This window comes from Bos taurus, chromosome 3 (genome assembly GCF_002263795.3).
Source record: "Bos taurus isolate L1 Dominette 01449 registration number 42190680 breed Hereford chromosome 3, ARS-UCD2.0, whole genome shotgun sequence".
Taxonomy (NCBI): domain Eukaryota; kingdom Metazoa; phylum Chordata; class Mammalia; order Artiodactyla; family Bovidae; genus Bos; species Bos taurus.
The window spans coordinates 6,157,711-6,175,739 of record NC_037330.1 but is presented as its reverse complement, the minus strand read 5'-3'; the positions used below and the strand labels follow the sequence as shown (position 1 = coordinate 6,175,739).

The 18,029-nt window shown below is 38.5% G+C and overlaps 1 protein-coding gene across 1 annotated transcript in view; it reads right to left on the bottom strand.

Moving 5' to 3' along the window:
* RGS5 (regulator of G protein signaling 5) overlaps positions 1 to 16,661 on the bottom strand; it is a 53,051-nt gene extending 36,390 nt beyond the window's left edge. Inside the window, 1 exon segment of the mRNA NM_001034707.2 lies at positions 16,537 to 16,661. Within this exon segment, the coding sequence (NP_001029879.1) occupies positions 16,537 to 16,580 (44 nt within the window). The 5' untranslated portion in view covers positions 16,581 to 16,661.
* Between the last annotated feature and the right edge of the window lie 1,368 nt (positions 16,662 to 18,029).

Sequence of the window (18,029 nt, the reverse complement as noted above, 5' to 3'; positions counted from 1 at the left end):
TATTATCCCAACATCCCATGTTTATCTATAATTAGAATGTTCTCCTTCTCATAATTTACAAAATCTGTGATTCACATTTGACTGTCTTCTTCATTTCCAATAGCTAATCTGTCACAAATGTTGTTCAATCTTCCTAGAAAATTCTTTTACGTGTGCTTTTTCTTCTCCATATCTAAATTTAGCACCTTTCTCCAGGCCTGAACTAGGATTCCCACCTCACCATTTCCATCTTTCTACTTGAATGTATCCTACACTCACTACCAGAGTACAATTTTCTCCTTGTTTGTAATGGCTTTCTAGTATTTACGATGATTCTCAAACTTGAATATGCACCCCAGTCACCAGCATGTCTGGTTAAAACACAGATTTCTCAGACTCATCCCAGAATTTCTCATTCAAGAGGTCTGAAGTGGGGCCAAATATATAAATTCTCTGCTCCCAGGACCACACTTTGGAGTATCTCTGATCAACTGTATCAATTTCAAACATCACTTTCTAAGCTTCTTTCCCTTAGTTCCCCAAAACTACTTGTGTACCTAATCCCAATGGCCAACTCTTTAACCCCCAAGCACACAATCTCTGCCTTCTTCCACTCATGTGATGATTAAAACTCTTCTAATGCTCGAAGACCAAAACGATCTCATTTTTTAAATCCTGAAACCTCCGTAACTACTCCAGTCTGTAATGATTTATCTCTTCTCTAACATCAGATCACAAAACAGAGGCATATTTGATGGAGCTTACAGAGCTTTTAATTTGCTCTTCCCTTGTTTTAAAAGTAAAAAACTAAGGTTTGTATAAGATCTTATCCTTAGATCTCCAGTAAGTTATGGAGCAAAGGATAGAATGCTTTTCTTCGGCTGAACTTATGGACAGAACATTTTCACCCAATTACTCTAGTTTCTCATCAATGCATATCTAAGAGTTCCACGTATATGTACTCCCAGTGAGATAATAAGCTCATTGATGGTGGGGGCCATTTTTTACTTCCTTGGTTTCCCAAAGCATCTTGAAAATAATTAAGTACTTTAAAGTTGCTTTAACTCCTAGGATGGTGTAAAGGATAAAAGTACAAGTATATACTAGTTTGTTTATATTATCTTACTTACTAGCTAAGTGACTTTGGGCAAGTTACTTAAATTCTAAGCTTCCAATTTTCTACATAAAATTGATAATATAGTTGATTTATATATTGATAATATAGTGATAATATAGTTCCTACCTCATTTATGTGTATATACATATGTCTATATATGTTGATCATTTGCTCAGTCATGTCCTATTCCTTGCAACCCCATAGACTCCAGCATGCCAGGCTTGTATTTTACACTATCTCCTGAAGTTTGTTCAAAGTCCTCTCGGTTGAGTCGGTGATGCCATCCAACCACGTCATCCTCTGTCCCCCCCTTCTCCTCTAGCCCTCAATCATATATATCATTCCCAAGCATCATATATATATATATATATATATATATAGAGAGAGAGAGAGAGAGACACACACACACACACACACACACAGACATATATATATATGTGTGTGTGTGTGTGTATAATGGAGCTAAATATGTCAAGGCATTAACATGTTTAGGAAAGAAATTTGTGTGCTAAGTTGCTTCAGTCATGTCTGACTCTTTGTGACTCTATGGACATGTAGGCCGCCAGCCCTCTGTCCGTGGAATGCCCAGGCAAGAGCAGGTTGCCATGCCCTCCTCCAGGGGATCTTCCCGACGTCTCCTGCATCAGCAGGAGGGTTCTTTACCATTAGGGCCAACTGGGGAGCACCTAGGAGAGCTCTTACCACATATTAAATATTCCTTAAATATTTCTTATTACTATTACTGTTCTACCATGTTTGTTCTACTATCCTATCACAGAAACTTGCACCTGGCTTTTGGAAAACAAATGCTTATTAAATAAATAGACTAGAATAGAATTCAACAAAGATCCTTTTGACTGACATACAAGATATGCTCCTTTCAGAAGGTTTCCACCTTGAAATAATGCAACTCATTCTGAAAGCACAGAGAATATACATTTCTGGGCAACGATCCCACAGAGGACAAAGAAAGCAAATTGGAAGGCCTTTGCTGCTGCCTCCCACAGCTCAGAGTTATATTAGAATATCACCAGCCTTGTGCTGCTATTTTAAAATGAAAAAAATAATAGTATTGTTTTTCCCAAGAACTGGTTACACCCTACCCAAGGATTCCCATGGAAATTGAGAAAATTCCCATGGTTTTATGGCCTGTCTCTGACATAGTCATCGCTCAGAGTAGGTTATTAAGGGTAATGAGATAGTGGAGAGACAAGACAGACAGAGTAGAGGGCTTTTTTTCCCCCTCTTTGACCTTCAATTTTCTGTCTTATTCGAAATATTGTTGGCAGGATTTCTGGACTTTTTGTAATTCATTTTGGAAGCCAGATAATAAACAGTGGGAAAATGGTCTTCAAGTTGAGGAAGACAGAAATTTGTGGTTTATTTTGAGTTCCAAAGGTGGAGGGGTCAGAAGCCATTCCCACGAGAGCCTCTCTGAACACTGGTGTGACCGTGGCTTTTGAACATCTCCATCTCATTCTGCTTTAAATTATAAAGAAGGACTTTCTAGAATGAAATTTTCTAGCTGTCCATGGACTCTAGTGGTTTTATATCTTACAAAAGCAGGAAATAAAGGTGGCAAAAAGGGGTACTGGAAAAGAAGGGAAAGAAAGAGGAGTAAGTAAAATTTACTTAAAACTTAATGAACATAAACATATAAATAACATCACTTAGTAAAACTATGATTCTCAGAATTAATGTGTCCTCTGGTAATGAATTTATACAATAGACACAAATTCATTAGCTCAGATTATAAGAACACTTGGTCATTTGTCTTTGCCAAATTATTATGTGTGCAGCATAGCAATGACATAACCATGAGGAGTAAGAGGACTGTTACTTGTCTGAAGTATAGAAGTACATTTCAGACCATTTCTTCTCTCCTTCCCTCAATATATTGTAATAATACCCTATTATCTCAAGATTTCTATTTTTAAGAGTTATCTATTTATTGCTTCACAAATTCATTTATCCATTCACTTATCGTATTCTAATAGAGTAACCACTGTGTGTCAGGCACCATACCAGACAGTAAGGAGAACGCTTTACAAAATTAATAAGAGATTGTTCCAGACCTTAAGCAGTTCCCATTTTACAAAGAAGATGTGTGTACGGTTGCCCCTGGTATGCATGGAAGACTGGTTCCAGGGCCATCCCCACTTCCCATGGATATCAAAATCTGCAAATGCTCAAGTTTCATATAAAATGGTGTGGTACTCACATATAACCTATACATAATCTCCTATATACTTTAAATCATCTCTAGATTACTTATATTACCCAATACAAAATACATGTCATGTAAATAGTTGTGAATACAATAGAAATGCTATGAAAACAGTTTGCCAGCATGCAGTAGATCCAAGTTTTGCTTTTTAGAGCTTCCTGGATTTTTTTCAAATACTTAAAAAAAAAATTATTGGAGTACAGTTGATTTACAATGTTGGGTTAGTTTCAGCTGTACAGCAAAGTGAATCAGTGATATGTATACACATATCCACTCTTTTTAATATTCTTTTCCCATATAGGCCATTAGAAAGTATTGAGTAGAATTCCCTGTGCTATACAGTAGGTCCTTATTAGTTATCTCTTTTATATATATAACTGTGTCTATGTCAATCTCAGTCTCCCAATTTATCCCTCGCCATAGTAACCATGACTTTGTTTCTTACATCTGCAACTCTATTTCTGTTTTGTAGATAGGTTCATCTGTACTTTTTTTTTTTGATTCCACATATAAGTGATATCGAATGATATTTATCCTTCTTTGTCTGACTTACTTATTACTTTCTCTGTCTGACTTACTTTCTCTGTCTGATTCCCTGATTGGTTGAATCTGTAGAAGCTCCAGGGACTATGGGCCAACTATATACATGGATTTATTTGGGTGCAGCTATGACATGGTGCGGAGAAGGTAAGGGCAAGCCACTCCAGTACTCTTGCCTGGAAAATCCCATGGACGGAGGAGCCTGGTGGGCTGCAGTCCACGTGGTCGCTACTAGTCGGACACGACTGAGCAACTTCACTTTCACTTTTCACTTTCATGCATTGGAGAAGGAAATGGCAACCCACTCCAGTGTTCTTGCCTGGAGAATCCCAGGGACAGGGGAGCCTGGTGGGCTGCTGTCTCTGGGGTCGCACAGAGTCAGACATGACTGAAGCGACTTAGCAGTAGCAGCATGACATGGTGGAATGGTCCCAGGTTTGAAACTGGCACACCAGAACTCAGTGTATCAGTGTATGGAGTGTATCATCTGACCTTGGGCCAAACATTTAATTCATCTGTGTTTCTTTGTTGGCAAAATAGTGGTGTTGATAATATCTACCTTGCAGGGTTCGAATAAGAATTAATTTAGGTCACGTCAAGTACCCAACCAAATTTGAATCTGAGGAAAGCTGCTTAGGAAGTGATATAAAATACAAGGGAGATGAAAAAGCTCTGAGAGTTCAGTGGATGGAGAATCAGTTTCTCTTTGAGGGAGAAAAGAGAAGGCTTCTCAGAGGGTTGAGGTTTGAGGACATATGATTTAGCTGGACTCCTGTGTGACCAGGGAGGAGAGGTTATTTGTTTGGATCCCCAAAGCAGGTGCTCTTCCCCTGTCCTTCTCCCAGGTCCCCCAGAGATCCTTCCCAAAGTTTAATATGGAAGTCTCCATCTTCCTCATATATTTTCTAAATGTTCCAAAGAAACTTTTGAGGTCCATGCATATATCACAGGGGCATAATCTTGGAAACTTCTTTCCAGCATCCTTAGAGCATTCCCTCATTTTTCTCCCAATGAGCAATGAATTCTGATCTGAGGTATTCATGCATCGTGACTTGGTGAATAGGGATTCCTCCAACTGTGTGTTTATTGAGTTAGGAGTTACTAAGTTAGAAGTCTATATGTCAACATTTAGTTATCTATATTTCCTCCCTGGACAAGTTATTCTTCTCTAATCTTGCTCCTTCTCTCCTAGACCCCAAAGCTCAAACTAGACATAGGGTCCTGTTGGCTTCATTATTATGGTGTAACTCTCTAGGAGTTATTATCTAGGGTCTTTTTTTTTTTCTCTAGAGTCTTGCATATAGCATTTACAGTTAGATTTTTTTTAATCAAATTAATTTGGTAACTATAAAACTATCAGGAAAGTCAGGATAAGGTGTTCTGACTTGACATCATCTGAGATTTCCCAAAGGAGAAGACCAGGTAAGACCAGATAAAGAGGAATAACCTCATTACCTACCCTAGGCAAACATATTCTGTCCGTAGTCCATTTGCTCCATCAACCCCAGGCTCAGAGGTGTTACCTGTGATCCTCCTTCTCTCCTGCTCCCTCTTACCTGCTGTCTCATTTGCTGTCAATTTTTTTTTTTTTTTGCAATGTGTCTTTCCATTTGTGTCCCTTTTCCATACTTCTTGTTTAACTCTGTATGGAGATGAAGGTAGTTTGTGGATGCAGACTCTTCTGATTTGGCTGCAAGGGTCTCTCAACATAAAAATAACTAAGAGAAATCATACACTTAGAGAAAGCACATGCTCCCCAGGTAACTAAATGTTTTACTGAATCCATATAATATATAACCCTATTTAGTGTTTATAACAATCCTGAGGGAAGTATAAATATTGTTTCCATCTTGCACTGACAAAAGGGAGTCACAGAGAGATTAAATGATCTGCCCCCAAATCACCCAGTAAATGAGTCAAGCTCACTTCAACTCCTGAGCTCTTAATTACTATGCAATATCACCTCTCTTATGAGTTCAGATGTTGTCATTGGCAGCTATAGGCATAGTTTTGTTAAATCATTTTTTTTCTTAAAGACTACAGTTTGTTTCCTAATCAACACCCTTTTGAAAGATGATGGCTTGTGTAAGAATAGATATTTTTAAAGTGTAGAAACAAAATTCATAAATTAAAGTTCATCAGACCAAATGAAATGAAGATGATAGGTAAATCCAGAGACCTTGAAGTATCTGCAACTGTAACTAGCTATGTGGTCTTGGACAAGTCACCAAAAAGTCTGGTAACATCACATCGCATCTCAAGGGGCAGAATCTATGAATCTGGATCACTCAGACTTTATTATGTGTATACACATAATCAAAATTGTGCTAGATTCTCAATTCTACAACTGTCACAATTGTTGGTTGTCTTTGTTCATCTTGTCTTTTTCATTCTCTTAAGCTGGTATCCATCTGACAAAATATATTCCTTAAGTAGCTAATGAAAGCTACATATTCCTTTCCTTCAGCTGCAGTCCAGCCATCTGCACTCACATGTCAGCATAATTGCAAACAACAAGACCCTGTCTGAACCAGGAAGGGAGGCAAAGGTTAAGCTATTCTTAGAGGATCTGGAAGATAAAAACTAGAAGGCAATTGGAAAAAAAGTAATTTAAGGCTTTTCAAATGGTCAAATTTGAATTTTAAGACAATCCCAAGTTACAGAAAGTGTTTTTCTTCACTGTTGCCAGCTAAAGGAAAAAGTGTAAAATTCAACCTGTGAAGAGAAGAAAAAATCCCCATTGATCTACAATGAATCCATATGAAAGAAAAAATTGCTTCCTCCTAGACAATACAGACACTTTCAAGCTGTCTACATGGATCTCTGATTTCAACCAAGTTATCTTTTCTCCAAGTCATAAAAAAATCAGGTGTGTGGGGTGTGCACATGTGCACAAGCATGCGTGTGTGTGTCCAAGTGATATACTATTTGGTCTTGGGGGATTCAGAAACAAAGTCCAAGACTCTGGAAACTTGTAATCAGAAAGCACCAGACCTTAGACAGTGGGCTCTTCTGGGAAAGTCTGCAAGTCTTGGGACGCATTGTTGACCTTGTCCCAAAGTGCACAGTTCATTCAGTCCCATGCTCCTGTCGACCCAGATATCTCTTGAAAACTATTACTTAAAATAAGTTGCCAAATATAACAAACTACTTTGTTAATGAAACATCTTGATTCCTTCTAAACTTCCTGAATTCTCACAGACAAGTGCCTCATCAAGAAATATATGGTCTTCACAAAATTTGTCAAACTGTAGTAGCTTGACGAAACAACTCCACTCAGTTCACTAGCAATGCTGAGCACTTACGCAGTTTATCACTTTACGTTTTTCAAGTATTATATTTTGTCTCTTCTCTTCTTCTGAGTCTAATATGATAGTTCTAACATCTTTCTAGAATGTAGAGTTTAAGAATCTGAACACTATTTTATCTAAAGGGTTAGGTATTGTTTTGAGAAGTGTCTGGAGGAGCAGTTGGAAAAGAGAAAGGAAAGCATGCAGAATATAGAATAATGGTCTTAGCCTTATTTGCTGTTTATAAAGCCTGCTGATTATCAGGTATCTATGACCAAAGCATTAGCTGAATCTTTTCAATATTGCAATATTTCCTTTTTGAAAGAGAAGAAATGTCCGGCCAAGGTATTTTATCTCAGCATGCCAACTGAATAGTATGCTTTGCAAGGAAATACTTCATCTGGACTTTCCAAGAGAACGATGGTCAGGGTGATTAAGCCCAAAGTCACATGTGCCTTAGCTGTGTTGGTGATGCATGCATGCTATGATTCAGCTGGCCTCATCTATATATTTTCCAAGAAAGGCCCACTTTCTAATGCCTGGCCTACAGGTAAGGTATATGTCCTCATTCTAGTCAGAAATTGCAGTCCCTGTGCATTCATGTGCCTGACCTGGATTCATGCCATCAGAAGCAGTATTCATGCCACTTTGAGAACTGCCTGTACTCCATGATCTACTCAACTGGTAGATGAGAACTGGCTCGTTATATAAAAGCCAAGAAACCCCGATTCACCCTTCTTATTGCAGCCTTCCTAGTGGCTCAGATGGTAAAGAATCTGCATACAATGCAGAAGACCCAGGTTCGATTCCCTGGTCAGGAAGTTCCCCTGGAGAAGAGAATGGCTACCCACACCAGTATTCTTGCCTGGAAAATCCCATGGACAGAGGAACCTGTTGGACTACAGTCCACGAGTTTGCGAAGAGTTGGACACAACTGAGCAACTAACACTTGATTAACACTTGAACTTCACTTCATGGCAGCCTCAGGATGGAAACTCACTGTTAAGTCAAAGGATGAGTCTCTTTCTGGGCAGCTTTCAGAAGAGCCTGAGTGGGCCACCAATTCCACTCCCTGGAGAAACACGTGACACAGTGTGAAGGCGTCAGGAGCACCGTGCACCAAAGGTGAGGTGTGTTTGTGTCTTTATTTCACTTTTCCTCCCCGATCTTGAGGAACTTGTACTCCAGAGATAAGAGAGAACTAAATTAACTGTAAGCAAAATACCCTTGAACTACAAGGATTTGAACTGCACAGGTCTACTTAGACATGGATCTTTTTCAGTAGTAAATACTACAGTACCACACCATCAGCACAGAGTGCTGAGTCAGCAAAGAGGCAGAACCATGGATCCAGAGGAGCCAGTGGATTTTTCATTCCAAGGAGGTTGGTACCCATAACCCTCGAGTGGTTCAGGGGTCAACTGCACAAGAATTTTAGATTGTTAGAATCCATGATCTCTGACCCTAATTCACCCTTGAATTGTGTAAGAAACCAAAACCATTTGTTTCTTTCATGGAATTCACCAAAATAAAGACCAAGTCACTTTTCACTACTTATATGTTTTTCATAAACTAGGAGTTTATTCTGAATTTGGTACAAATAGTTTTTAAGAAACACAGGGTACTGAACTTAGCCATTGAGATCCAAGTGACTAGAATAAAAATGTTACTTTTAATTGGTGCTTTCAAGCTATAATACATTGAGAAGTTAGTTCCCAGGCCTTTCTGTAGGACCTGAGAAGTGTAGAAAATTAGAATAAAAATACAATCTTTCTTCAGAATATACAGTGTCCAAATCAAGAACAATGAAGTAGTGGAGCTGGAAGGAGTGCAGAGGACTATATAATTGGATTTCTCAGTCTTTTACAAATACAATAATGAGGAGGAGGAAGGGAGGGACTGATTCATGACTTGCCCTCTGCTATTTAGTAGAACCTAAGGTTACAGCTCAGAATCCCTGGATTCCCCACCCAGTATCATTTCCACATGTCACATAGCCTTTTATATTTAATTGAAAGTAAAAAGAGAAATAAAAGCAGGAAACCAGTTGATCAGGAGAGATTGAAGAGGCTTTGAATCAATCTCAGTGTGTGACCCTGGGGTCTCTGTGGTATTGGTGCCTGGGTGGTGACTTGGGGTTGTTCATTCAGTCTTGAGGGGAGGGTGACTTGTGTCTGAACCTCAGGATTCAACCTCAGTTCAACAGTACCTCAGGGAAGATGGGCTAATTTCCTCACTGTTCAGGAGTAGAATGGAGAAAGGATTTGTGCCCCAGCAGGCTTGCAGCCCTGGGTGTGGTGTGCTACACACAGTAGGAGCTTAATAAACATGATTTGATGTAGAAGAGTCAAAAGGGAGCCCAGGGAGAAGCTTCCTGCAATGACTAATGGAATGTGAGAGGTGGGTATAAGGGCACCTGAGACAAACCCTCAGGTCGGCTTGCTTAAGAACCGTGGGTGCCTCACTGCACGCCACTCTATCAAACCACTCCAAACTAAGACAGCTAATGTGTCCCTGGCTTCCAGGTGGTGCTAGTGGTCAAGAACCCACCTGCCAATGCAGGAGACATAAGAAACGTGAATTTAATCCCTGGGTCCGGAAGATCCCTGGAGGAGGAAATGGCAACCCACACCCATCAGGTGGAAGACATTTGTCTTGCAGTTTCTAGAGGTCCTTAAAGGACATTTGCAAGAAGTGCCTTTCTGCAGTTAGAGCCCAATTAACTGTAGAAAGAACACTAGCCTGAGACTTCCCTGGCAGTCCTGTGGTTAAGACTCCATTCTTTCAGTGAATGAAATTGATTACTAGTGTTTATCAGTCTAATAATAAAATTTAATAGCAGCCCTCCAAAATGTGTGACCCTCATTTAGACTCTGAGGGGTCAAACAATCCAACTACCAAAAGATCACTGAGGATATTGGGATACTTACTGAATATGTAAGGATATTAAAGAATTGTTAATTCGTCAGTATAATCATGGTTTTTAATGCTTTGTTAAGAGCTCTGCAAAGGGATACCTGCTGAAAGAATTATAGGCGAAATGGTAAAAATAGTATACTATTACGCAAACTCATTGTTATTGTTTTTAAAAATGAGATTATGATTTTTTTTCTGACTACACATAAAGAAGGAAGGGCTTCCCTGGTGGCTCAGACCATAAAGAATCTGCCTGCAATGCAGAAAACCAGGGTTTGATCCCTGGGTAAGGAAGATCCCCTGGACGAGGGCATGACAACCTATTCCAATATTCTTGCCAAGAGAACTCCATAGACAGAGGAGCCCGGCAGCTAAAGTCCATAGGATCTGAGATGAACACGACTGAGAGACTAATACACATACATATACACACACACAGAGAGCAAGAAGGATGGAAGGAAATTTGATAGTTAATAGTCATCCACCTACAAAAACCTAGTTACCTTGTATTATTTCATTTATTATATATGGCATCTCTCCTTAACAAGATAAATATCCTCATTTATGGATAAGGATATGAAGCTCAGAGAGGCTTAGATTTTCAAGTTTATACAACTAAGGAAGTAATAGAGGTGGAGTTACCACATCCATTTTTTGTACTCCACTACATTGCTGATGTTAAGGCAGGGAATATAGACTGTGAATTTACATCCTTTCTTATGCTGGATTTTCTTTAATATCCCTGAAATGTGTAAACTTAGGAGCTATTTTCTCAGTCAAAAACAATTAGGCTTTCATGGTCTTTATCCTCTGGGTGACTCAGCCTTTAAAACGGAGTGCAGGTTTAATGTTATCTAATGAACTTAAAGGAAGAAAGATATAGGAACCTGTTATCTTCTGGCCTCCAGCCACATTCTGGTTCCTGTTACTAATGATTGATCCTGACTGAACTAAGTAAAGTTTAGTTCCTTTCCTTTCCGGCCAGCAGGACAGACAAAAGCTATTAACACTGGCCCCAGAAATATAAACTCATTCCCTAGATATCATCTATCCCATAACAGTCTTTGCTAAAGAAGGAGAAACAAATTAGATTGTCTTTCAGGGATCCTTCTAAATTTAAGATTCTGGAGTCTAAAAGTGTTGTGTATTGGTGTTTCAACATAGCCCAGGCCAAATGAAAGAAATACTAAGAAGAGGCAACAGTTGGAATACAGATTATAACTCCTTAAAGAAGCTGGGACAGGAACAGCATGAGAAACAACAGTGATACAATTTCATGAGGTTTACCAGAGCTAAAAGCTATCATTAGAAGCAAAAAAAAAAAAAAAGATTCACCTGTTTAACAAGGGTTTTCCTGATGAAATTATAGAAAAGCTTTCCCCCCACCACGTCCAATCTCATCCAGTGCCCCTTAGCAGGAATCCCTCTTTATTTTACAAGATACTCTCTTTACCCTATTTCAGCCTAAAAGTCACTGCTACTGTCCTTCTCAATCCTTTTGGAAACAGAGAAAGCACCAAGACGGCCTGCAAGCAGGTTTTTCTCTACTTGCTGTACATTTATATGTGGATTCTTTTGACAAAATATTTATTAAGTGCCTACTACTTTCCAAATACAGATTATCTTTTTAGTAATTGAAGTCTTTAGGCAAAGGAAGGGAAAATCTTTTTCATGAACAGATCTTTTCAATCTTCAGATTCGGAGTGGATGGGCACTAGGTGAGTCCCAAGGAGACAGTATGAAGGACAAGCTGCGCAGGAGGTTAACTGTGATTGGAAATTCAAAATTGTCTCCTTACTTGCCTGGGAGAGACAGTACGGATTGCACAAAGATGTTACAACATCAGTAAGACTCTCTGGACCTTCTCACCCCCTGCCTTTGCACATGCAGACCTGTTCCTTAGCCTGGAATGTCTTTCTTCTCTCTTCTTCCTCTCTGGACCTAACCAACTCCTTGGTCCTTTCAGGCTTAGCTCTCAAACCTTAGGCATCAGTCCCCTGAGACTTCTTACAGTTTTGCATGACTACCCAAAGCTCTGTTAGCTCCCTGCCCACTTTCTCCACTTTTATGCTTCTTGGCACTCAATTCATTTATTCCTCCATAGTTGGTCTTAGCAGAGAGTTACTTTATTCTTATTCATTTCCCTTGTTATTATTTTGTCACTAAGTTGTGTCTGACTCTTCTGTGATCCCATGGACTGTAGCCTGCCAGGCTGTTCCATACATGGGATTTCCCAGGCAAGAATACTGGAGTGGATTGCCATTTCCTTCTCCAAAGGATCTTTCTGAATCAGGATCAAACCCACATCTGCAGTGGCAGACAGATTCTTTACCCCTGAGCCACTAGAGAAGCCCAGATTTATCTCCCTACCTGAATTGCAATTTCCCAGAGAGATATTTTATCCTTATGCCTATGGCAAGTATGGAGGTTTGAAAAGCAATCCAGAGAAACAGTCAAAATCACTAAGAATTGAAACAAAGTTTTTCTTAGGGACACCTCCTCCTTATTTTATTATACACTTTATTCACTTCCTTAAGATTACAGAGTTTCTCTGAAATATTTGCCAGTAAGTCACACAACTCTCTATCAGCAACAGCAAGCTTCAAATTCACACTTGTTTCCAAAGAGCATGATCTCAAACTCTACTGTCTCTTTAGGCTTCCTTGATGATCCTGTGTCCATTCTGACTCATTTATCATTTATTCAAGTTCATTGCTATGGCGTTTCAATTCTTTATGTACTTTTATCTTTTCTCTATAATTTGCCCAAGGATTTGCTAATGCCTTTGGAAAAAGCTGTATTTACTTAATTCTGTGAACCCAGGAGTCTTGATCCATTCTATTTGTTGCTTCTGTGTGGCTTGAAAACCTTAAAAGTTACTTGATTAGGCACCTTTCTCCTCTAAATTGTCAATACTTAGATCCACATAAATTAAAGAAGATGGGGGAAAACTGGATGTTTAGTAAAATGATAATAAACAACTAGATGAAGCATCACTTCCCCCATTTACTTTCTATAGTGCTGAAATTCCCAGCATTGTCATATACTTGAGATGACCAGAAGCACCCGTGTGAGCCATGGATTAAACACACTCGTCATTAGCAACCCACAAAAATCAGATGTATGTCAAATACGTCAAACTCTTCTATAGAGGAGAGTTTGTGACACTTTATTAACAGTTCGGGAAAATTCTTGGTCAGTAGTTGCTGTCTTCATTACTCTTTTACTCCCCTTTATTTAGTAGAGATTGTAGATTTGGTATCAGGGGTAATCAACACCACCAGACAAAAATAATAATAACCACATTGGTTGCTTTATATAATGGTAATAACTTCTGGGAATCATAATAATACTTTTTATTTCAGAAGACTTTCATGGTTTTCCGAAGAGCAATATTTAAAAATTAAACTTGTTCAGAGACATTCAAGAAACTTAAAATGAATGAATTTTTAAAAGAAGCCTAAAAGTCATAGTTGAATATCACTGGTAAAAATAAGTCTTTCAATTGATTCAGCTCTTTCCTTTTCCATTGACTTTCTAATATTCCCACACATACAGCATTAGGTTTCAGTATAACAGAAGGTAAAAGTTGTGGGGTGGTGGTCATTCATTTCTCAAATGTTTATTGTAGGTCTTTTTAAATATATAAAAATATCTGAGGCCAACTTTGAGTTTTAATGACTAAGAGTCTTAAAACTCTAAATAAATAGTAGAAGAATAGTTTCTACAAATACATCAAAGTTGACTCTGGCTTAATGCTTTCTTAAACATTGAGAAAGAACTGTTTTCTAAAGCTTCCCTTACATGAAGTAAATGTTGCTTTTTTTGTAAGTCAGAGTCTCACTGAGTAGATTACTTCTGCCACAGCCATGATTTCAACACAGGGTTGAATTCTTGATGATTTTCACTAATTGACTTCTAAGCTTTCAGAAAGAAATAAATTAAGAAAACCTTCCCTTTAATTGCAACTCTCATTAGTCACTGAAACCAGGTGTATCTCACTTTATTTAAGTTATAGAACACCTAATCCAAAGTTCATTTACTAAGAAAGAAAATAGAAATTCCAGGAAAGTGAAATAAATTGCTCATGGACACAAATTAGTTAATGACAAAACTAAGTCTGTTCCTTACTCCCTAACCTTTCCGCTATGAGTAGAGCCAAGGAAAGCAGATTTGGAAGGATTTATTCAAGTATCATTTTCCCCTTAGAATAAACAATCTTTCCATAAATATTTCCTAACAGCTCCAAATCATGGCTGTGGCAGAAGTGATCTACTCAGCGAGACTCTGACTTACAAGAAAGTAACATTTACTTCATGTAAGGGAAGCTTTAGAAAATAGTTCTTTCTCAATGTTTAGGAAAGCATTAAGCCAGAGTCCACTTTGATGTATTTGTAGAAATATCTCCACAATTCCACTTCTCCAAATCACTCATTACAGGTAGCACTTAATTGGAAATATGACTGCAATGGTAACAGATCATGAAAAAATATATATAATATGACACCATAATTGCAGGATTCTACCATATACCTTAAAAGTTTCAGGTAATCTATGCAAAAAAAGCTTGCTCCTTGGTTGCTCTTTAATATTCAATGTGAACATTAGTTATATCCTGAAGCATGAGAATTTACTGTGACTTAAAAAAATTGTAAAGTGAATCAATAACAATGTAGGTAGTAAATTAATGAATCAGATATGAAACAGTTATAGGAATCAATTTAAAAAATGTTCAATCCATGTGTCTCAGTAAACATTATGCATATGTATAAGAACAAATAGGGAAATATTAGTAACACTGCCAAACTTTCAATACAATTTATTGAGTATTCACTAAATGCCAAGCAGTAGATCGTACGATCACACAGTGACCAGCAGATCAATGATTTAATCATTCTGAGTAGAGAGTCCATCAATTAATAAGGTAAGATTTATCCATTACAGGAAAGTACATGATTTCAAACAATAAATGGGCTAAAGATATATATTAAAATTGTGGTAAAAGTCAGATATGCAATCTCAGAGTTGAAAAAATGGAAAAAGAAAGAATTATGCATCATGTCATGTTCCAGGAAGAGTCTTTCACCCCGGTGTTGTGTTTTGGGCTTTCTGTAGAGTCTGAGGTAGTCTGAGATCAGTAAATGGTATCCAGCAATGAAACCTGTCTTCCTCCCCAGGTTTGGTCCAAAGGCCAATATCACCCACCTACTTACCATCTCACTACTAATTACTGAAGTCCTACTTCTCTTTTTTAATATATATATATATACATATATATATACACATACATACATCTTAAAAAAAAAAAATCTGTGCTTTTGACAGTACAAAGTGAGAGTAGGCTTTATTCCCAGTCACTTATCAGTATTGTTGGAGACAAATTACTTTGTTAGGATGTTACCTCTTTAAAATCATTTTGAGATTATTTCTAAGGTTGAAGTCGTCAAAAAGAAAACCTGAGCTCATTAGAGACAGAGTATAGATCTACTGAACAGCACAACCTTCTTAGGCAAACATTGCCACTGCCTTTAGGAATGAAGTTAGGCTGTACAAGGATCATCTTTATTTCCTTTAAATAATGTAGGATCAAACAAAATGTAATCAAATTCATTCTTAAGAAAGGAGAACCCTACTTCTTTGCATCAGGTAGGACTGTTGGGTTAAATTCTCTAACAAGTCAGATGCTTCTTCTCCTTAAGTTTACTTAGTCTAGATACTTAGGATTCCCTCTAGAATATTGTCCAGTCTAAGGATAATCACAGAGCCTCAAAGGCATTCCTCTATGGCTAAAAAAAAAAAAAAAAAAGGCACAATGTTAGCTGATAAATAATCTCTACATCCCAAGGACTGTCTTCTGTCCAGCAACCCAGCTTCTTCTGATGGTATCCAGCCAGAAGACAAAGAGCAGTGAGAAGTCCTCTCTGCTTCATTGCAAAGCTGAGTGTTCCTCTCTGAGTTCATGTACATTAATAAAGGTTAACATTTATGCAGTTCTGATATGTGCCAGACAGTGTTCTGAGAGTTTCACACACAGTAATTCATTCAGCCCTCGTAACCAGCTAGTAAGATAGACACACAGACCCATTTTACCAGTAGGGACCCTGAGATACAGAGAGTTCAAATAAGTTGCCCAAGACCACACAAATAGTAAGTAATGGAACCAGGATTCAAACTCAAGCAGTTTGATGTTGGAATCCATGCTCTTAACCATACACTTTTGAGTCTGCACAAGCACCTATAAAATAGGAGGAAATCCTTGGAGGAAGTGATGTTCTGGATACAAACGATGTATGCTATGTCTCATATTGTATCAGTCTCCTAGCTCAGATCTTTCAAAACTTTGTCATTTAACAGAGGAGACAATTCCCAGTCTACAATCAACCACCTGTTTTGCCACAAACCACAGTGACCCCTGAGTGAAGATTCTCCTTATCTCCATCTCTTAAACCAAAATAACTCATTCTCACCTTTCCAGGCATGAGTGGGGCAAGGCTGCAAGTCCTTTGCACATTTTGGCAAGTGGCTTAGCTCCTCAGCTTTGAACACAAGTCCTTATCAGCAGAGCAAGTCTTTGAAAACTTCAAAACCGTCTGAGACTGCCTTTTTCTCCGGGGAATATATAGAGGCTCTCTTCCAGCCCTCTGTCACTCTGTGGACCAATCCAGAGCCTTAGAAGAAATTGCAAGCTGGAGAGCAACAGCGCTTGTGTGGGAGGTGGAGGCTGGAATCTTTCCTCTGCGGCAGGCACTGCCACATTAGGTTTTCAACTGCTCTTATCAGAACACTGCTGCCAGAGCAGGGGTAGGCCCTAAACTGTGCACAGGTTGTTCATGCTTTAACCCATAAATTTGAACCCATCACAGCAAAGATGTGGTTTTTGTTATGAAGCAGAGTGCTTTGGGCTACTTCGGATGTGTCAGTCACAAGATTGTTAGGACTACAAGGGCCCTCGCAGATCATGTAGCCCAGCTTTGTTCCACAGTACAGGAAACAGTTTTAGAGAACTCTGGGGGACATATATGTGAATCCCTACGACGTGCCAGGCACTGAGCTGGATGCTGGAAATTCAAGTGAAAAGGTACTCTATGCTCTCAAGATCCCAAACGTCATATAAATATGGTATAAGTGAGTGATGGAGGCAGGCCCAGAATGCTGTGAGCTTTTAAGCACCAGAAAAGAAGATTTTTTTGGAGGAAATAACACCTGAGCTGAGTGATGAAAAAGATAAAATACCTTACATGATTCTATCTACTATATTTTATCCTCTGTTCTAATTCTGTAAATGATCTTCTGATTGTCCTTTTACTTTGATGACTAGGTTAGGTTATTCTCTGGAGTAACACCCCCACGGACCCACTCATCCTTGGTTGGGTTTATCATGCTTTCCCCTTCAACATTTTCCTGTTTCCTATCATTCAAGGATTATTTTCACCAAAATTTACCTTCTTTGTGTTTCATCCTGTTAGGATTCAAGGGGCTAATACATTAATAAGTGCATGCCTGCTAAGTTGCTTCAGTTGTGTCCCACTCTTTGCTACCCTGTGGATTGTTGCCTGCCAGGCTCCTCTGTTCCTGGGATTTTCCAGGCAAGAATACTGGAGTGGGTTATCATGCCCTCCTCCAGGGGATCTTCTGGACCCAGGGATTGAACCTGTGTCTCTTATGTCTCCTGCATTTGCAGGCAATTTTTTTTTTTTTTGCTACTAACACCACCTGGGAAGCCCTGAATTTATCATTAGTATGTAATGATATTTATTATATCATATTATATCAATAGTGTAATGATATTTATCATTAGCATGTAAATGCAGATGGCTAAGGGGTTAGCAAGAGTCTAAGGTAAAAATAAGCAGCATCATATAATCTGTAAGAAAAGCTCTAAACTTGGAATTAAAGGTGATTCTCATAACATTCCACATTATCTGAAATTGTTTTAAACTGTTTTAACTATTGATCAGAA